The sequence below is a fragment of the Pristiophorus japonicus genome, unplaced genomic scaffold, assembly GCF_044704955.1.
Source record: "Pristiophorus japonicus isolate sPriJap1 unplaced genomic scaffold, sPriJap1.hap1 HAP1_SCAFFOLD_35, whole genome shotgun sequence".
Classification (NCBI taxonomy): Eukaryota; Metazoa; Chordata; class Chondrichthyes; family Pristiophoridae; genus Pristiophorus; species Pristiophorus japonicus.
The window spans coordinates 3906104-3925528 of record NW_027253324.1 but is presented as its reverse complement, the minus strand read 5'-3'; the positions used below and the strand labels follow the sequence as shown (position 1 = coordinate 3925528).

Genomic DNA, 19425 nt, shown 5'->3' with positions numbered 1-19425 from the left:
TTCAGGGTCAGACACTGAACACACTGCTCTCCACAGGGACATCACACATTATCCCCTCCCTGGGGCAGTTCTGGGTCATCATTGCAAAATACTGCTCTCCACAGAGACATTAGACACGGCCGGCTCAGGGTCACTCGCTGCATAAAGTGCCAACCCCCCACAGGGACATCACACACTGCCCCCTCCCTGGGGCAGCTCACAGTCACTCACTGCTCAAAGTGCTCCCCCCTCCCCCGACCACATATTGACGTCACACACTGCCCGCTCCCTGGGGCAGCTCAGGATCAGACACTGCACCACACAGGAACATCACGCAACGACCTTTCCCTCGGCCAGCTGAGGGTCAGACACTGCACACCACAGGGACATCACACACTGCCCCATCCCTGTGGCAGCTAAGTGTCAGACTCAGAATGTACTGCACCCCACAGGGACATCACACACTGCTCCCTCCCTGGGGTAGCTCAGGGTGAGACACTGAACCCCACAGGGACATCACACACTGCCCCATCCTGTGGCAGCTAAGGGTCAGACTCAGAACGTACTACACGCTACAGGGACATCACACACTGCCCCATCCCTGTGGCAGCGAAGGTCAGACTCAGAACGTACTACACCCCACAGGGACATCACACACTGCCCCATCCCTGTGGCCGCTAAGGGTCAGACTCAGAATGTACTGCACCCTACAGTGACATCACACACTGCTCCCTCCCTGGGGCAGCTCAGGGTGAGACACTGCACCCCTCAGGCAGATCGCACACTGCCCCCTCCCTGTGGCTGCTAATGGTCAGACTCAGAACGTACTGCACCCTACAGGGACATCACACACTGCCCTCTCCCTGGGGCAGCTCAGGTCAATCACTGCAGCCCACAGGGACATCACACACTGCCGCCTCCCTGGAGCAGCTCAGGGTCAGACACTGCACTCCACAGGGAGATTACACACTGCCCCTGGGGAAGTCAGTGTTCGAGGAATTGCAGCTAGAAGGGAATCTACTCCACACCTTCTTGCCATGAATCCAGAATCGGATCCGGACCGAATCCTACAATTCCCAGCTGCACTCTGTGAAGCCACAGACACCACGGGAATCACACGGACCCTACAGAAAATCACACTCACTCCCACCGCAGGCCCCACAGTTTAGAGCAATCGACCTGGGACAGTGGGATCATTGTCTCTCCAAAGGATTGTTTGCTCAATCCTCTCCCAGAACCCAAAACTTTGGCTAACAGACATGAGCGATTGGGTCACGAAACGGAGAAGACATATCTCCCCCATTCCAGGCCCCACAGGTGAACAGCTTTGTCATTTCTCCACAGCAGCTATACTCCCTTGAAGAAGCTGACTCGGGCTCGGGGGAGAATTAATCACTGATCATCTTCGATTGATACCACAAGTCATAAATTGAAAACTCTCATCGGCCACTGTCCGAGTTTCAACCAGAACCTCTCTCACGGTCTCCTGTCCGACGCCCCCCCCCGCCCTCTCACCAGTCCCTGTGCAGACTAAACCACACCTTCACTCATCATCCCCTGTCCCAGTCTGAACCAGACTGACATAGACTCTCCTTCACCAGTCCTGTTGCAGATTGATTCAGATACTCTCACCAGTCTCTGTTTCAGGGTGAACAAGACGGAACCAGATCCGCCCACCAGTCCCTGTGCAATGCTGAAGCACAATCGTCACCACTCGCTCCTGTCCCATTCCGTAGCAGACTGAAACAGACACTGCCTCACGAGCGCCTGTCCCAGATTGAATCAGACTGAACCAGATGCTCCCACCATCCACTGTTCCAGTCTTCAATAGAGTGAAATCGACCCCCTCACCAGGCACTGTCATAGTATGCACCAGACGGAAGTGGACCTCCATCACCATCCTCTGTCCCAGTATGAAAAACACTGACCCAAACCATCCCTCACCATCTCCTGTCGCAGTGTGAACCACATTGAGCCAAACCCTCTGTCACCAGCCTCTGTCCCATCCTGAATCAGACTGAATCAGAATCTTCCTCACCATCCACTGACCCAGTCAGATTCAGACAGACCCAGACCTCCTTCACAATTCTCCGTCCCAGTCTGAACCAGACTGACCCAGACCGGTCCCCGCCAGCCCCTGTACCAGAGAGAAATAGACTGAACCAAACCGACTGCACCAGCCACCGACCAGGTCTAAACCAGGCTGAAGCAGAAACTCCCGAATCAGTCCCTCTCCCAGTTTGTACAAGAAACTCCCTAATCAGCCACACTCCCAGTCTGAACCAAAAACTCCCTAATCAGACCCTCTCCTAGTCTGAACCAGAAACATCATAATCAGTCCCCCTCCCAGTCTGACCAGAAAATCCTTAATTCGTCCCTGTCCCAGAATGAACCAAACCCTCCCTATTCAGAACATTTCCCAGTATGAACCACAAGATTCCTAATCAGTCCTTTCCTAGACAGAAACAGAAACTCCCTAATCTGTCAATTTCCCAGTCTGAACCAGAAACGCCCTAATTTGTACTTGTCTGCGAATGAACCAGAAACTCCCTAATCAATCCCTGTCCCAGTCTAAACCAGAAACTCCGCAATCAGTCCCTGCCCCAGACATTATCAGAAAGTCCATAATCAGTCCCTGTCCCAGTCTGGACCAGAAACTCCGTAACCATTCATCGTCACAACAGGAACCAGAAACTCCTGAATCAGTCCCGGTCCCAGACTGAACATGAAACTCCCTAATCAACCCCTGTTCCAAAATGAACCAGACCCTCCCTAATCAGTCCCTGCCCCAATCTCATAGAAACATATACTATTCTGTCAGTTACACGATAGGTTACATGCGGGTAGAATCTTCCGATCTTGGTGAAGCCCATAACCAAGGGACGCATTCTTAGGATAAAGTGTAGGCCATTTAGGACTGAGATGAGGAGAAACTTCTTCACTCAGAGCGTTGTTAACCTGTGGAATTACCTACCGGAGAGAGCTATTGATGGCAGTTCAATGGATATATTCAAGAGTGAGTTAGATATGGCCCTTATGGCTAAGGGGATCAAGGGGTATGGAGAGGAAGCAAGAAAACGGTACTGAGGTGAATGATCAGCCATAATCTTATTGAATGGTGGTGCAGGCTCGAAGGACCGAATAGTTAATCCTGCAACTATTTTCTATGTTTCTATGTTTCTCAGCCCCAAACTGAACCGGACCCTCTCTAAGCAGTCCCTGTCCCAGTCAGAACAGGAAACAACCTAATCAGCCCCAGTCCCAGTCTGAACCAGAAACTCCCTAGTCGGTCCCTGTCCTCGTCTAAGCCAGGAACACCCTAATCAGACCGTCTCGCAGACTGAACCAGAAACACCCTAATCCGTCCCTTTCCCAATATGAACCAGAAACTCCCAAATCATTCCCTTTCCCAGTTTGAACCAGAAACGCCCTAATCAGTCCCTACCCCAGACTCAATCAGATACTCCCTGTTCAGTACACCTCCTCGTCTTAACCAGAAAATCAATAATCAGTCCCGTTACCAGAGTGAACCAAACCCTCCCTAATAAGACCCTGTCGCAGTCTGAACTCGCAACTACATAATCAGCCCCTGTCCCAAACTGAACCAGAAATTCCCGAATCAGTCATTATCCCAGACAGAACCAAAACGTCCCTAATCAGTTCTTATCCCAGACTGAACCAGATACTCCCGATTCAGTACCTCTTTGAGTCTGAAACAAAAACTCCACGATTAGTCCCCATCCCAGAGTGCACCAAACCCTCCCTAATCAGCCCCTGTCCAAGTCAGAACCAGAAACTCCAGAATCATTCACTCTCCCAGTCTGACCCAGACTCTCCCTAAACAACTCTCCATCACAGACTGACCCGGAAACACAGTAATCGGCCCCTGAACCAGACTGAACCAGATACTCGCTAATCAGTACCTTTCCCAGTCTGAAAATGAAACTCCCTATTCAATTCCCCGTCCCATACTGAATCAGACCCTCCCAAATCAGTCCCTGTCCCAATCTCATAGTATCATACACGATTCTGACGGTTACAGTATAGGTTACATGCGGGTAGAATGTTCCCGATGTTGGGGAAGCCCATCGCAAGGGGACAAAGTCTTCAGATAACGGGTAGGCCATTTAGGACTGAGATGAGGAGAAACCTCTTCACTCAGAGAGTTGTTAATCGGTCGAAGTTCCTGCCGCACAGAGTTGTTGATGCCAGTTCATTGGATATATTAAAGAGTGAGTTACATATTACCCTTACAGATCAGTGGAAAAAGGGATATGGAGAGAAAGCAGGAAAGGGGTACTGAGGTGCATGCTCAGCCATGATCTTATTGAATGGTGGTGCAGGCTAGAAGGACCGAATGGCCAACTCCTGCAACAATTTTCTATGTTTCTATGTCCCAAACTGAACCAGACCCTCACTAATCAGTCCCTGTCCCAGTCTGAACCGCAAACTCCCTAATTAGCAACTGTCCCAGACTGAACCAGAAACTCACTCATCTTTCCCTGTCCCAGACTGAACCAGGAACTCCCTAATCGGTCCCTGTCCTAGTCTCAGCCAGAAACGTCCTAATCAGTTCCTCTCCAAGTCTGAACCAGAAAGTTCCTAATCAGTCCCTGTCGCAGTCTGAACCAGAAACTCCCAAATCAGTCCCTTTCCCAGTCTGAACCAGAAACGCCCTAATCTGTACCTGTCCCAGTCTGAACCAGAAACTCCCGAACGAGTCCGTCTTCCAGTTTGAACCAGAGCTCCCGAATCAGTCAATTTCCCAGAATGAACCTGATACTCCCTATTCAGTACATCCCGTGGCCTGAACCAGAAACTCCATAATTAGTCTTTATCCCAGACTGAACCAGACCCTCGCTAATCAGGTCCTGTCACAGTCTGAACCAGAAAGATCTCAATCAGTCCCTGTCTAGACTGAAACAGAAAGTCCCTAATCAGTCCCTATCCAAGACTGATCCAGAAACTCCCTAATCAGTCCCTATCCCAGACTGAACATGAAACTCCCGAATCAGTCCCTCTCCCAGACTAAACCAGATACTCCCTATTCAGTACCTCTCGAAGTCTGACCCAAAAAGTCCATAATCAGTCTCTGCCCAGACTGAACCAGAAACTCCCTAATCCGTTCCTTTCCCAGTCTGAACCAGAAACTCTAGAATCAGACCCTGTCTCAGTCTGAACCAGAAACTACCTAATCAGTCCCTGTCCCAGATTTAATAGAAACTCCTTAATCAGTCCCTATCCCAGTGTGAACCAGAAACTCCATAATCAATCCCTGTCCCAGACTGAACCCGAAACACTCTAATCCGTATCTGTCCCTGTCTGAAGCAGAAACAACCTAATACGTCCCTGTCCCAGACTGAATCAGGAAATTCCGAATCAGTTCTTGTCACAGACTAAACCAGAAACGCTCAAGTCAATCCATGTCCCAGACTGAACAGAAATTCCCGAATTAGTTTCTGTCACAGACTGAATCCGAAACTCACTAATCAGTCCCTGTTCCAGACTGAACCTGAAATTCCCTTATCAGTTCCTCTCACACACTGAAACAGAAACTCCCTAATCAGCAACTGTCGCAGTCTGAACTGGAAACTCCCGAATCAGTCACTGTTCCAGAATGAAGCAAAATATTCCTAATCAGTCCTATCCTAGTCTGAACAAAAAACTCGAGAATCAGTCCCTGTCGTACGCTGAACCTGTCCGTCCTTAACCAGACCCTATCCAGGCTGAACCAGAATCTCTCTAATCATTGCCTGCCCAGTCTGAACCAGAAACTGTGTGATCAGTCCCAATCCCAGACTGAACAAGAAACTCCCTAATCAATCCCTGTCTCTATCTGAAGCAGACCGTCCCAAATCAGACACTGTCAAAGTCTGAACCAGAAGCTCCCTAATCAGTTCCTGTCCCAGACTGAGCCAGAAACTCCGAAATCAGACCCTGTCACAAGCTGAACCAGAAACTCACGAATCAGCCCTGTCCCAGTCTGAACTACACCTTTCCTAATCTGTCCCTGTCCGAGTCTGAACCAGAATACCTGTTCCAGTCTGTCCCAGACTTAACCATCAACTCCATAATAATCCCCGCTCCCAGTCTGAACCAGAAGCTCCCCATTCAGTCCCTATCCCTGTCTGGACCAAAGCCTCCCTATTTTTCGCTGTCCCAGTCTGAACCCGAAACACCCTTATCGTTCCCTTTCCCAGACTGAACGTGACCCTTCCTAATCAGTGCCTGTCCCAGTCTGAAACAGAATCTCCCTTATTCTTCCATTTCCCAGACCAAAGCAGATCCTTATCTAATCAGTCCTTGTCTCAGACTGAACCAGAAACTCGCTAATCTGTCCCTGTTCAAGTCGGAATCAGAAATACCCAATCACTCCTGTCCCAGTATGAACCATAAACTCCCGAATCAGTCCCTGTCCCAGTCTGAATTAGAAAATCACTAATCATTCTCCTGCCCCAGTCTGAACCAGACCATCTCTCATCAGCCCCCGTCACAGTCTGAAACAGACCCTCCCTAATCAGCCGCTGTCCCAGTCTGAACCAGACCCAGCGGTCGCACATTTAACTTGTATAAGGCTAGCACTAGCTTAGATATAAGGAGCTGGTTATTTACCGGGTAATTAATGGACATCTGGAACAAGGTGTCATTTCATGTGGTGAATGCAATTTCGCTAAAGTCCTTCAACTGAGAGCTGGATGTCAGGGAATTCACGGTTAGAGTGATCTTCTGTATAACAGAGATTGTACCCAGAGGAATTTCATAGATTTTTCCCCCCAAATTGGAGTGTTTGTTTCTGCTTGTTTGCCTGTCCCATGAGATCGCACTGGTTTGGTATGGCAGGTGTGGATATATTCTAGTACACAAGGTGTCTGAATTGTGTTATGCAAGCACGGTGCAAAAGTGTGTCTTTACCTCTCCGTAATTATTCAAATGTATCGATAATTCACGCCACTTTCTGAATTTGGACATTTAATCGTATTCTGTCGCAGGACTGACAGAGAACTCATTGGCCCATTGCTTTCGAATAAGACGTCAGATCATGGCTCAGGAAATAATGGACATACAAGGTCCCATGGGAGAAGATTAGAGATTTCTCCCCTCTGCTGATGCAGAATAACCTGTTATTTCTCATATATACTTCATTGAAGAGATAGTTAAATATATAATCGTATCAATAGGCCAACTCGTAGTGAACACGTGACACACTCAGTGATACGGGTACCAATTCCCCAATCGGAACATACACCAACAAAATGATTTGCTTTACTTCTTCTTCAACCACTATTTACAAACTGAACATTTAATTCAGTCTCACTGAGAGTATCACCGATGAATATAAGAGCAGACCGGTTGTACTTCAACTGCATAAAACACTGGTTCAGCCACAGTTAGAGTGCAATTCCTGCACATCTACAACAGGAAAGATGTGATTGCACAAGAGAGGGTACAGAGGATATTTAAGAGGATGTTGCCTGGACTGGAGAATGTTGGCTATGATGCAAGATTGGATAGGCTGCGGTTGGTTGGTTTCGAACAGAGAAGGGAGACATTGTTGAGGTGTATAAAATTATGAAGGGACGAGATAGAGTGGATGTTTGCCTTAGCAGTGTGGCCAACAACCAGGGACACAGACTTAAAGTAATTGGTTTTCGGTTTAGAGGGGATTTGAAGGGAAATGTATTCATGCCAAGAGTGGTGGGGGTCTGGAACGCACTGCCTGAAAGGAAGGTAGAGGTAGAGATGCTCACCACATTTAAAAAGAGCATTGCATGTGCAATTAAACTGCTGTAACCCACAGGAATACGGATCCAGAGCTTGAAGGTTGGGTTAGACTGGATAGCTCTTGCTCGGCCTGCGGAGACAGGATAGGTCAAAAATGGCCTCTTTCCGTGCTGTAAATTTCTATGATTCTATGATCGTGCTGACCTAGAGCCCGGAGATTATAGTTAGATATATTTGTGTAAAAATTATATAATTCAAGAAGTTTTAATTTGAAGGACATTGTTTTCTACGGAGAAAAAGTAATCCTATCTCGACAACAATATTACCAGATGGATACAGTGGGTTGGTACCTAATGATAAACTACCAAGTATTTGAGTGAGAGACGCTTGTTGATGGTCGGGGAGTTCACTGATGTTTTCAGGGTTGTTGTTGAAGGGGAAATGAGGGGTTATAGCAGATTGCGTCACGAGCTGCGTCAACCCCTGTTCACCTTCCTACAGGGCGCGGAGGAATGAAAAGGATATCACTGCTTTATTCTCAACGCTTTTGGCATCCCGTGAAATATAAACAGACGAGTTACCTCCTCCTGTTCCCAGGTATCTTTAACCTGTTTCTTGCCAGTTAGTCATTTCGATTCACATAACCGAGAACGGTCGCATAGTGGTTATGTTACTGGACTAATAATCCAATAATGACCTGGAGATATAAAAGCCCACTATTGCAGCCGGGGCATTTCAGTACAGTTATTTAATTAAATCTGCAATAAAAAGCTATTGGCAGTAATTGTGACCAGAAAGCTACCGTAATAGTGAAAACAACATTTCCGGATTGTCTTAAAAGCCCATCTATTAAACTCCTTCATTGCAGTGAAATCTACCGTACTTACCCAGTCTGGCATATATCTGTGACTCCAGACCAAGAGCGCGGATCCAGATTTAGTTTAGGTCTAAGTGATCTCTGAAAAGGTCTACCGAGCCATTCAGTTGTACCGAGAACAACGGATGCAGAAGGCGGTTCACCACCACCTTCTCAAGGACAGTTAGGGATGGGCAATAAATCACGGCCTTGCCAGCGACGGCCACATCCCATAAACGGATAAATAAAAGAAACCCTGTACCAATGGAACTTTCTTGTACTCTTCCAGCAACACTATACGCTGCTATTAACAATGGTATGGTTAACAAAGAAAATATTTCCCAGGCTTCAAAAACAATAGCTCCTCAATACCATTGACCTTTTCTGCAAGATCTGCATAGAATAACCAAATAAAGCAGGCCGATTTCTCCAAACAGGGAGGGCATGGGGGATAATTCCGACTGTAAGCACTCGACATCGAGATCTGGCACCAAAGTGTCAGCTGTGACTCAATGGGAGCACTCACTTCATTGGCGGAATGTCAGAGGTTCCAGCCCCACACCACAGACTTCAGCATATGCTCGAGGCTGGCACTCCAGTGCAGTACTGAGGGAGTGGGCCAACGTCCATAATGCTCTCTTTTGTGAGATATGAAACCAAGGCCCCATCTACTTGCTCAGATTCCATGACATTATGTACACAAACAGTAAGCCTTTCTTTAGTCGCTTTTGCCACATGCCTGATATCAATGATTTTATTACCAACAACGTTCACATTATTGACAAAACCAAAACCCGATGCATTATTCTATCCCTTATAACAAGTCAGTAAAAGTAAGGATGGTAACCCATAACAGTTAATACTAAACCAAGTCATATATTACTCAACTAATTACATTTAAAAGCAATCACAGAATGACACAGCACAGAATGAGGCCATTCGAACCATCATGATTGTGTAGGCTCTTTGAAAGTGCTACCCATTAGTCCCACTACAGTGCTCTTTCCCCATTGCCCTGTGAATGTTTCCCTTTAAACGATATATCCAATTACATTTTGAAAGTTACCGTTGAAGCGGCCTCAAAAACCTTTTCGAGCAGTGCATTCCAGATCGTGATAACGTGGTGCATAAAAAACTCTCCTCATCAGCCCAGTGGCTATTTATTTGGTATCTAACTTATATACGAATGAGAGGTGATCTTATCGAAACGTATAAGATTACGAGGGGCTCGAGAAAGTGGATGCAAATGGGATGTTTCCACTGATGGGGGAGACTAGAATTAGGAAGCATAATCTTCGAGTAAGGGGCCGACAATTTAACACTGAGATGAGAAGGCATTTCTTCTCTCAGAGGGTTGTAATTCTGTAGAATTCGCTGCCTCAGAGAGCTGAGGAAGCTGGGTCATTGAATAACTTTATGATAGAGAGAAACAGTTTCTAAACCGATAAGGGAATACGGGGACATTGGTAGCGGACAGGAATGTTGACCTGAGTCCATTATGGAATCAGCCATGATGATATTAAATGGCGGAGCAGTGGCGAGGGGCCATATGGTCACTCCAGCTCCTATTTCTTATGTTCCTATGTTCTTATGTAAATATGTGTCCGATGGTACAGCCCCTCTTCCCAGTGGAAGCAGTCTACCCTATCTGTCCTGTAAATAAATCCAATAATGTTGAACACCTCTGTTAAATCTCGTCGTATTCCACTTTGCTCGAAGAAGAAGTATCGCAGCCTCTCTATTCTCTCCATGTCATGGGATTCCCTCATCCCTGGGATCTTTGTGTTAAATCCCTCAGCATCATCTTCAAGGCAGATATACTTCATATAACGTGGAGCCAGGAATTGGACACATTACTGTAGATTAGACCTCATCTCTAATTTACAAAGATTTCGAATAACTTCCTTGTGTTTATACTCTGTATAATATAAGAATTAGGAACAGGAGTAAGCCATCTTGCCCCTCGAGCCTGCTCCGCCTTTCAAATAGATTATGGCTGATCTGGCCGTGGACTCAGCTCCACTTACCCGCCCGCTCTCCGTAACCCTTAATTCCCTTATTGGTTAAATATCTATCCATCTGTGATTTGAAAACACTCAATGAGCTAGCATCAACGACTTGCATGGGCAGAGAATTCCACAGATTCACAACACACTGGGAGAAGAAATACCTTCTCAACTCGGTTTTAAATTGGATCCCCCGTATTTTGAGGCTGTGCCCCCTAGTTCTAGTCTCCCCGACCAGTGGAACAACCGCTCTGCCTCTATCTTGTAATTATAATTTGGCATACCATGATGTGGATTTTTTCTTTCGTTGTTTTCCTTTCTAATCCTCTGCTTGAACTCCGGGGTCAATGATTGGGCATCCTTGTGGTTCTGGGGTCGTTTTGCTTTGGGCTCTTGTGATGTTTGGGATCTCTATCTTACACAAGAACATTCCCCAAAAGTAACCATTACCGCATTGTGATTCACGAATGGGCTTGTGTGTAGTCCCCTCCAGTTCCCTGGTGATGTTTTATCTTACCCACACACACTTGTGTGGATTTCCTTGGTTCGAGCTATTCGTGCATGTCCATGATTGGTTCAGCCATGACGGACACTTTTTCAGGTTTGTCCGTTCCAGTTCAATTTACCCCCTTTTGCATTTTCCGTGAAAGATTGAGTTTGTATTGGAAATATTTTATTGATAGCCCTCTGGACAACTTATCGCTGGGTCGTGGTATAAGATGGAGTTACCCAGTATTCCTCCGACTAGGACTCAGGTCCTGTAAAACACAACATGTTTTCCGCGCATCACCAGTCGGTTAGGGTTTCATGTTATGCATAATGTTTTAACTGTATCCAATGTGTCCACCGTCCGGTTCCCCTTATCGCCACAAACATGCAGCTGTCGCTTACCATTATTACCTGGTGAGTGCCTGTCCATTTTGCTGAGAATCCTGGCTTTTCGGCGTATATTTCTACCGTTACCTTGCTCCCAATCTGAGGTTTCTGAGCCTTTTGTTCCTTGGTGCCAGCTTCCCAGTCCTTGATCACTTGCTGATCCCTGGTGTATGCCTCAGATCGTGTAATTGTTAAAATAATTGTGTCACTAATCTCCCTACTCCGTCCCGGTAGGATCTGACTAAGGTCCGATATCATCACTCCCCATCACAAGAAACGCAGGTGATCTCATTGCTGTTCCTGTCATTAGTTCGAAAGGCGTGCGGCTAATGGTCCGGTTTCGGCTCGCCCTGAACTTCGTTAAAATGAGAGTCAGTATATCTACTCATCCTTTTCCTCTTTCGTTGATCACTTTGGCCAGTGCCTTATTCAGGGTCCTATTCATTCGTTCTACTTATCCGGATGATTCCGGATGATAGGGGATATGGAATTTCTGCCCGGTTCCCATTAGGCAGCATGTTTGTTTCATTACTTGACCAGTGAGGTTTGTAACCTGATCTGAGTCTATCAGTAAGGGCAATCCTCAACTTGGTATAATTTCTTCTGCTAATATTCTTGCCACCGTCTCATGGAGCAATTTTTGTTGTGATTGCTTCACCCCATTTTCTGAATTGATCTATTATAACCAAGCACTACATTATCCCCTGGCGATTTGACAGTGGGCCCATGAAGCCTGTCAGCATGTTTTACCATGCTCCCTTTGGTCGGGATTGCTCTCTCATTCTCAACTTTGTTTTTCCACCAAGGTAATGCTTTGCGCATGTTAAGCACTTCCTACAGTAGTTTTCTTTATCTCTTCCCATTCCCTTCCACCACCAACATCGGGATATTGAACTCGTCATGCATATCTTACCGATGTGTGCATATCCGTGCTATACACTCAGAAGGTGTTGTCGGATGCACTCTGGGCTATCACATTACAATATTTTCTCCAGATTCCATCCATTCCTTGTTTAGCTTCCTGCCTTTGCCATTCAACATTTCCCTGCTGTCGGTTTGCCTCCTGTACGTTATACATATTTATTTCTTCCGGCACAAGCGCACAGGTGCTTATTTTAGCCCATAGGTCCCATGCTTCTGGCAATTTCCAACGTGCCTCATCTGCTTATGTATTGCCTTGCTGATGCCGGTCTGTTATTTTCTTATAGGCTTTGATTTTTATTATTGCATATTCCTGGGGCTGGAGGGAAGTCTCTACCTGTTCGGTAAATATGTTCTCGTGTCGAATTGTTCCTCGCACCGATGTCATGTCACCTCGCGGACTCCAGGCTATCATGTAATTGTGGACCACCCCAAATGCGTATCGATTGTCTGCAAATATATTTACCCTTTTACCTTTTGCCTCTTTGAGGGCTTCCGTTAGGGACACTAATTCAGCGACTTGGGCTGAGATGCTCGATTCCGATTAAGCTACTCCCCGTATTTGCCCTTCACCATCTGTGGTCCCCTACGATTCTATATTTCTTCACTCAAATGTTCCAGTGGGGGTTATATTGTTATCGGTGCAGGCAGTGCAGGTTGCGCTGTCGGTCGCCCAGTTACTGCTGCACATATTGTAACTTTCCTACTGCTTACTTCTGCCTCTTCCATCTATTTTATTTTAGCTTTTAGCTCCTGTATTATCTGATCCTTTCTTTCCATCACTTTATTTTGTACCCGATAGCAGGCTAAAACTACCGTGTGAGCCCGGTCTCCTTTATTCCTTGGCTTGCACCTCAATCACTTTGCCTGCCTCTCCATTGTGTCGTCTGGTTGCCATTCCTATTTCTTCATTCTCTCATTGTGTGTTATGTTTTTACCTGCTAGCATTTTCCGTATAGATCCTGAGAGTCACCAGTCGTATTCCCCGCCATTTCTAAGATTGCTAAGAGACTACCATTCCCTGATTGGGCTACTCTTGAACCTCCATCGTGTCTTTGACCGATTCTTGGTCGTTAGTACCGCACGCCGGTCAAACTCATTTTAGCCTACTCGCACCCCAAATTTTCCTTATTCCTTGATCTCCGACCTCTCCTTGTCGTGTTTATTTGTTCTCTCTGTAGATCTCCTGCTTTCCCGTAAACAGTTTAAAAGCTCCAACTTGGAGGTGGTATTTAATAAAAGATATTCACCCCAACAGCTGCCACATCGTTTCGTGTTTGCATTTCAGAATCCTGCAAACTACGCCAATTGATTGGGAGAATCGCCCTTCTACTCAATTAACAAACCCGGAATCAACAGACTGATACCTTCAATAATGGTCACCGATGTATTATTTCAGCACGGACAGGGGGAGCATTTCACTTGCCATCCGCCTGAGAGGATCTCAAATGAACTGTACATATTAGACGTTAATTGTACAGCTTTTGGCATATGAGTGACCTCGTGGACAGAACTTAACAGTGGCGTGATTGTTTTTTTCCAAAGCATGATCGAAAACCCAATTGGTCGCTTATCCAGGTGTCACTTGCCTTATATTGTTGTACAAGTTTATCTTTGGATTTTCTTTATTGTTCCTTTGATTCCGAGGTCAACGCGTGGTCATCTGGTGTGTTTTATGCGGAGGTGTGGTTTTAAGCATAGCTCTTGTTGTGATAGCTCAGGGCCTTCACAATAGCCAGATAACATCTTTGCTAATCAACCACGGCCTTGCAGATGGTCAATAGAGTCGTTCCAGGATGAAAGTGGATTAATTTATATAGAGTGGGCGACAGAAGGAGGAATTGAAATCTCGTCATGGATCGCATGGGGAGACTGTAGCAAAGCAGCCCAGCGAGGGGAATCACTGAGGGAGGGGAGGCAGTGATCATTGCGAAAGTCTGTTACTGAATCCAGGCTGGTTCTGAGTTCGGCTCTTCTCACACCCAGTGAGGGTCTGAGCCCAACACACACCGAATGGGACATTGTAGAGAGGGATTTATCTGTGTCTAACCCGTGTGCACCAGCTCTGGGAAAGTTTGATGGGTCAGTTAAGAGGGAGCGTTTCTCTGTATCAAACCGGTGATGGACCTGCCATGAGAATGTTTGATGGGAAAGTCTAGAGTGAGCTTTACTCTGCATCTAACCCGTGCTGTACCTGTCCTAGGATTGTTTGATTGGATATTGTGCAGGAGCTTACCTTTGTATCGAACCCGCTGTACCTGACCTGGGAGTGTTTGATCGGGACAGTGTAGAGGGAAGTTTACTCTATTTGTAACCGGTGCTGTACCTGCGCTGGAATTATTTGATGGGCAGTATAGAGGGAGCTTTAATCTGTATCTAACCTGTGCTGTACCTGCCCTGGGAGTGTTTGATGGGACGGTGTAGAATGAGCGTTGCTCTGTATCTAATCCCGTGCTTTTCCTGCCCTGGGCGTGTTTGATGGGCCAGTGTAGAGAGAAATTTATTGTGTGTCTAAATCGTGCTGTACCTGCACTGGGAGTGTTTGATGGGACGGTGTATAGAGAAATTTACTGTGTAACTAACCCTGTGATGTCCCTGCCGATGGTACAAATTAACCTGAACTGGTTGTCATTCTCCATGCCTCAAATTGCTGAGCATTGAACACAGATGCAGCATTTTTGTTGGTCAGTCGTATTATTACTAAACTCATTCTGTTCAGCCTGGCAGTTTCTGTCTCTGGCTGGGGTTCATGTTCCTCAGGCACTTCCTTCACTCGTCAGCGCTGAGTGTTGCGATTGAAGCAGCGGTGGCATCATGTTCTGTCTCCATCGTGATTTCCACTGTCTGTCCTCCTGCCCGAGCTTCTCTTCTGCTGCAACCTTCATCTGTGATTTGGTTACATTTATCATTGAGATACTTAGAGGAAATAGATACAAATAATGTAATAGGTATCAGAGCAGTGATTTATAATGCGTGGATTGAATCCCAGCGCGGGATGTGATCAGAGCGGGGCTCATGCTCCGCTACGCAAATTACATATCACGTACAGCACACAAAGCAGACAATCGGACCGACTGTTCCATGCTGGCGTTTATGCACCACACACACCACCAACCTACACCCACACAACACCCACAACTCTGCATCTTACCGTATTAGCAGAATCTTCTAATGTTTTATGCCTGATTTGTTGATCTTGCTTCCCATTAAATGGTTCTGTACTATTCGCCTCAACCACTGCCTCTGGAGGTTGGTTCCCCATTGCCACTTCGCTGGTTACAGAGGCTTCTCCTGAAATTATCATTGGATTTATTGGTAACGATTTTATCATCATGGCCCCATTTTTGGTATCATAATTATTTCATGATTTCAGTTTTTTTAAACTCTATTTTAAACTGTGCTTGCTTTTCCGCTATTGCATTTATCACAGCACAAGTAACGATTAGAAACAGGCTCAAAAAGAGCACAGCATCGATTCTACACACGAGACAAGGACTCAATAGCTTCTGGTATCACAGGACCACAGAGTCATACAGCACAGAAGAGACCATTCGATTCATAATGCTGCTCCAGGCTCTGTGATCGAGCTATTCAATCAGCCCCACACCCGTGTTCTGTTCCCAGATCCCTTCAAATACCGGAATTCCAGTATTGATTGCAATTACATAAGAACATAAGAACATAAGAATTAGTAACAGGAGTAAGCCATCTTGTCCCTCGAGGCTGCTTCGCCTTTCAACTAGATTATGGCTGATCGGACCGTGGACTGAGCATCACTTACCCGTCCGCTCCCCATAAACCTTAATTCCCTGAATTGTTAAAAATCTATTTATCTGTGATTTGAATACATTCAATGAGCTAGCCTCAACTGCTTCCTTGGGCAGAGCATTCCACAGATTCACAACCCTCTGGGAGAAGAAATTCCTTCTCAACTCCGTTTATATTGCGCACTCCCGGTATTTTGAGGCTGTATCCCCGAGTTCTAGTCTCCCCGACCAGTGGAAACAAGATCTCTGCCTCTATCTTGTCTATCCCGTTCATTATTTTCAATTTTTCTATAAGATCACCCCTCATCCTTCTGGACTCCAACGAATAAATACATCGTCTACTCAATCTATCATCATAAGGTAACCCCCTCATCTCCGGGATCAACCTAGTGAATCGTCTCTGTACCCCTTCCAAAGCGAGTATATCCTACCTTAAGTAAGGTGACCAGAACTGCACGCAGTACTCCTGGTGCGGCCTCGCCAATACCCTGTACAGTTGCAGCATGACTTCCCTGCTTTTGTATTCCATCCCTCTCGGAATGAAGGCCAACATTCCATTCGCCTTCCTGATGACCTGCTGCACCTGCAAACTAACTTTTTGAGAATCATGCACAAGGACCCCCAGGTCCCTCTGCACCGCAGCATGTTGTAATTTCTCCCCATTCAAATAATATTCTCTTTTACTGTTTTCTTTTCCAAAGTGGATGATCTCACATTTTCCGACATTGTATTCCATCTGGCAAAATTAGCCCATTCGCTTAATCTATCCAAATCTCTTTGCAGCCTCTCTGTGTCCTCCACACAACCCGCTTTCCCACTCTTCTTTGTGTCATCTGCAAATTGAAAAGTTATTGTTAAATCTGCTTCCATCCCATTTTCAGTGAGAACAATCCAGATGATGCAAACTCGCAGTGTAAGACAAATTCTCCTCATCTTCCCTCTTTTAATTTTCGTAAAACTCTTCCCTCTGGTTAACAACTCTTCTACCACTGGCAGAGTTTCTCTTCAGTTACTTTATCCAAAGCCCTCATATTCTTGAAAACCTCTATTAAATCTCTCGTTAATATTCTCTGATCGAACGGGAAAAATTACAGTTGCTTATATCTACTTATAACTCTCTCTGGGGGTACCAGTGCACCAGCGCAGCCTTCGGTCGCATGAGGAAGAGAGTGTTGGAAGATCACACCATAAAATCTGGCACCAAGCTCATGGTCTACGAATATGTAGACATAGCCAGCCTACTGTACGGATCACAAACGTGGACCGTATGAAGTAGGTACCACAAATTATTGGATAAATACCTATGTCTCCTCAAGATGCTGCAGATCCCTTGGGATGTCAGACGTTAGCGCCCTCGATCAGGCCAGCATCCCCACAGTGAAGCACTGAGCACACTTGATCAGATCCGCTGGGCGGGCCACATTGTCCGCATGCCTGAAACGAGACTCGCAAAGCAAGCGCTCTACTTGGAACTCCTACACGGCAAACGAGCCCCGCGTGGGCAGATGAAACGTTACAAGGACATCTTCAACGTCTCCTTGAAAAAGAGCAACATTCCCACTGACAGCTGGGAGTTCCTGGCCAAAGACTGCACTAATGGATGAAGAGCATCCGGGAGGTCGCTGAGCACCTCGTGTCTCGTCGCCAAGAGCATGCAGCAAACAAGCGCAGAGAGCGGAAAGAATGTGCGGCAAACCAGTCCCACCCACCCTTTCCCTCAACCATTATATACCCCACCTGGTACAGACACCGATATTCCCACATTATACTGTTCAATCACCTGATAACTCACTTTTAGAGTGGAAGCAAGTAATCCCGGATTTCGAGGTACTGCCTATGATGATGATTAAATCTCTTCCACACCTTCTCCAAGGCTTTCCTAATGTGCGCTGCCGAATCGTCATGCAGAGATTAACCGATGTTGAACAGATTTTTATTGTACCTTCATGATGTGTGAATCGGTGGTGTGGGCAGCATTTATTGTCCATCCCAAATACCACCGAGAAGCTGCTGGTGAATTCATCGATACATCTAGAGGACTATTTAGAGTTGACCATATTGCTGTGGGACTGGGGTCATATAGCTGCTACACTAGGTAAGGACGGGGGATTTCCAAACCCGAAAACAGGTTGTTGAACTCGATGGGTAATGACAATCCGAGATCCACACGGTCACCATTGCTGACACAATATTTTAATTCTAGATTTATTTAATTCACCTTAAATTGCACAGCTGCCGTGGTGGGATTTGAACTCATGCCATTGGATCTTTACTTCAGTCTCTGGATCATTAGTACAGTTGTACAATCACTTTGCTGCCATACCCGATGATTCATAATGTCAAAGATTCTTCCTCCGATTTTAACAGTTTTATTAACTTGCCCTGCCACCTTCATAGATTTGTGCACATCGACTCCCAGGTGTCTCTGCACCCGCACGCCATTTAAAAAATGTATTGTTTAACTTATATTGCATCTTGTCATGTTCCTTCACAAAAATGTATCACTTCACTCATGTTTCATTTTGCCTGTCATGTGTCTTCCCATTCAAGCAGACTATCGCTGTGCTCCTAATGTCTGCTACGCTCCCTACTGCTAACTACATTAGTTTTTCGTGACATCTGCAAATTTCAAATTATGCCTTTAGACTTAGGTCCTGGCTATTAATCTCTATAAGAAAGAGAACTGGCACTAATATAGAACCCTGGGTTTCACCACTCTATACTTCCCTTCTGTCTGAACGCCAACTTTTCACCGCCACTCTCAGTTATTTGTTCCGGTGCCAATGTTGTCTCCACACGGCCACTGTCCCTTTAATTCCATGACGTTCAGTTTCCCTATCAAGTCGATGAAGTGACATTTTATCAAACGCCTTTTGAAATTCGATATATACAACATCAGCTGCACTATGCTCATCAAACCTTTAGGTTATTACATCAAAGAACTCAATCAGGTTTTTCTGACACACTTAGCCATTAACACAATTTGTGCTGGTTGTCATTTATTAATCCATGTTTTTCCAAGTGACAGATAATTTCATACCGGATTATGGCCTCTCGAAGTTTCCCCACCACAGACGTTATTCTGACTGGCCTGCAGCTACAGGTTTTATCACTTTCTCCTTTTTTGAACAGCGTGTACCATTTGCGAACCTGCAGTCCTCTGTCACCACTGACATATCCAGGGAGGATTAAAGATTCTGGCCTGAGCTATTTCCATTATTCCTTCACTCAGCAACACTCACAAATCCCATTCGGGCCAGTTGTATAGAAACATAGAAATTTACAACACAGGAGGCAA

At 45.9% G+C, this 19425-nt stretch overlaps 1 protein-coding gene across 1 annotated transcript in view; it reads left to right on the top strand.

Moving 5' to 3' along the window:
• The window catches only part of LOC139250115 (probable G-protein coupled receptor 139), a 38489-nt gene that overhangs the window by 11460 nt on the left and 7604 nt on the right, over nt 1-19425 (top strand). The window contains exon 3 of the mRNA XM_070872683.1: nt 17261-17392. Within this exon, the coding sequence (XP_070728784.1) occupies nt 17261-17392 (132 nt within the window). The remainder of the gene's footprint in view (nt 1-17260; nt 17393-19425) is intronic.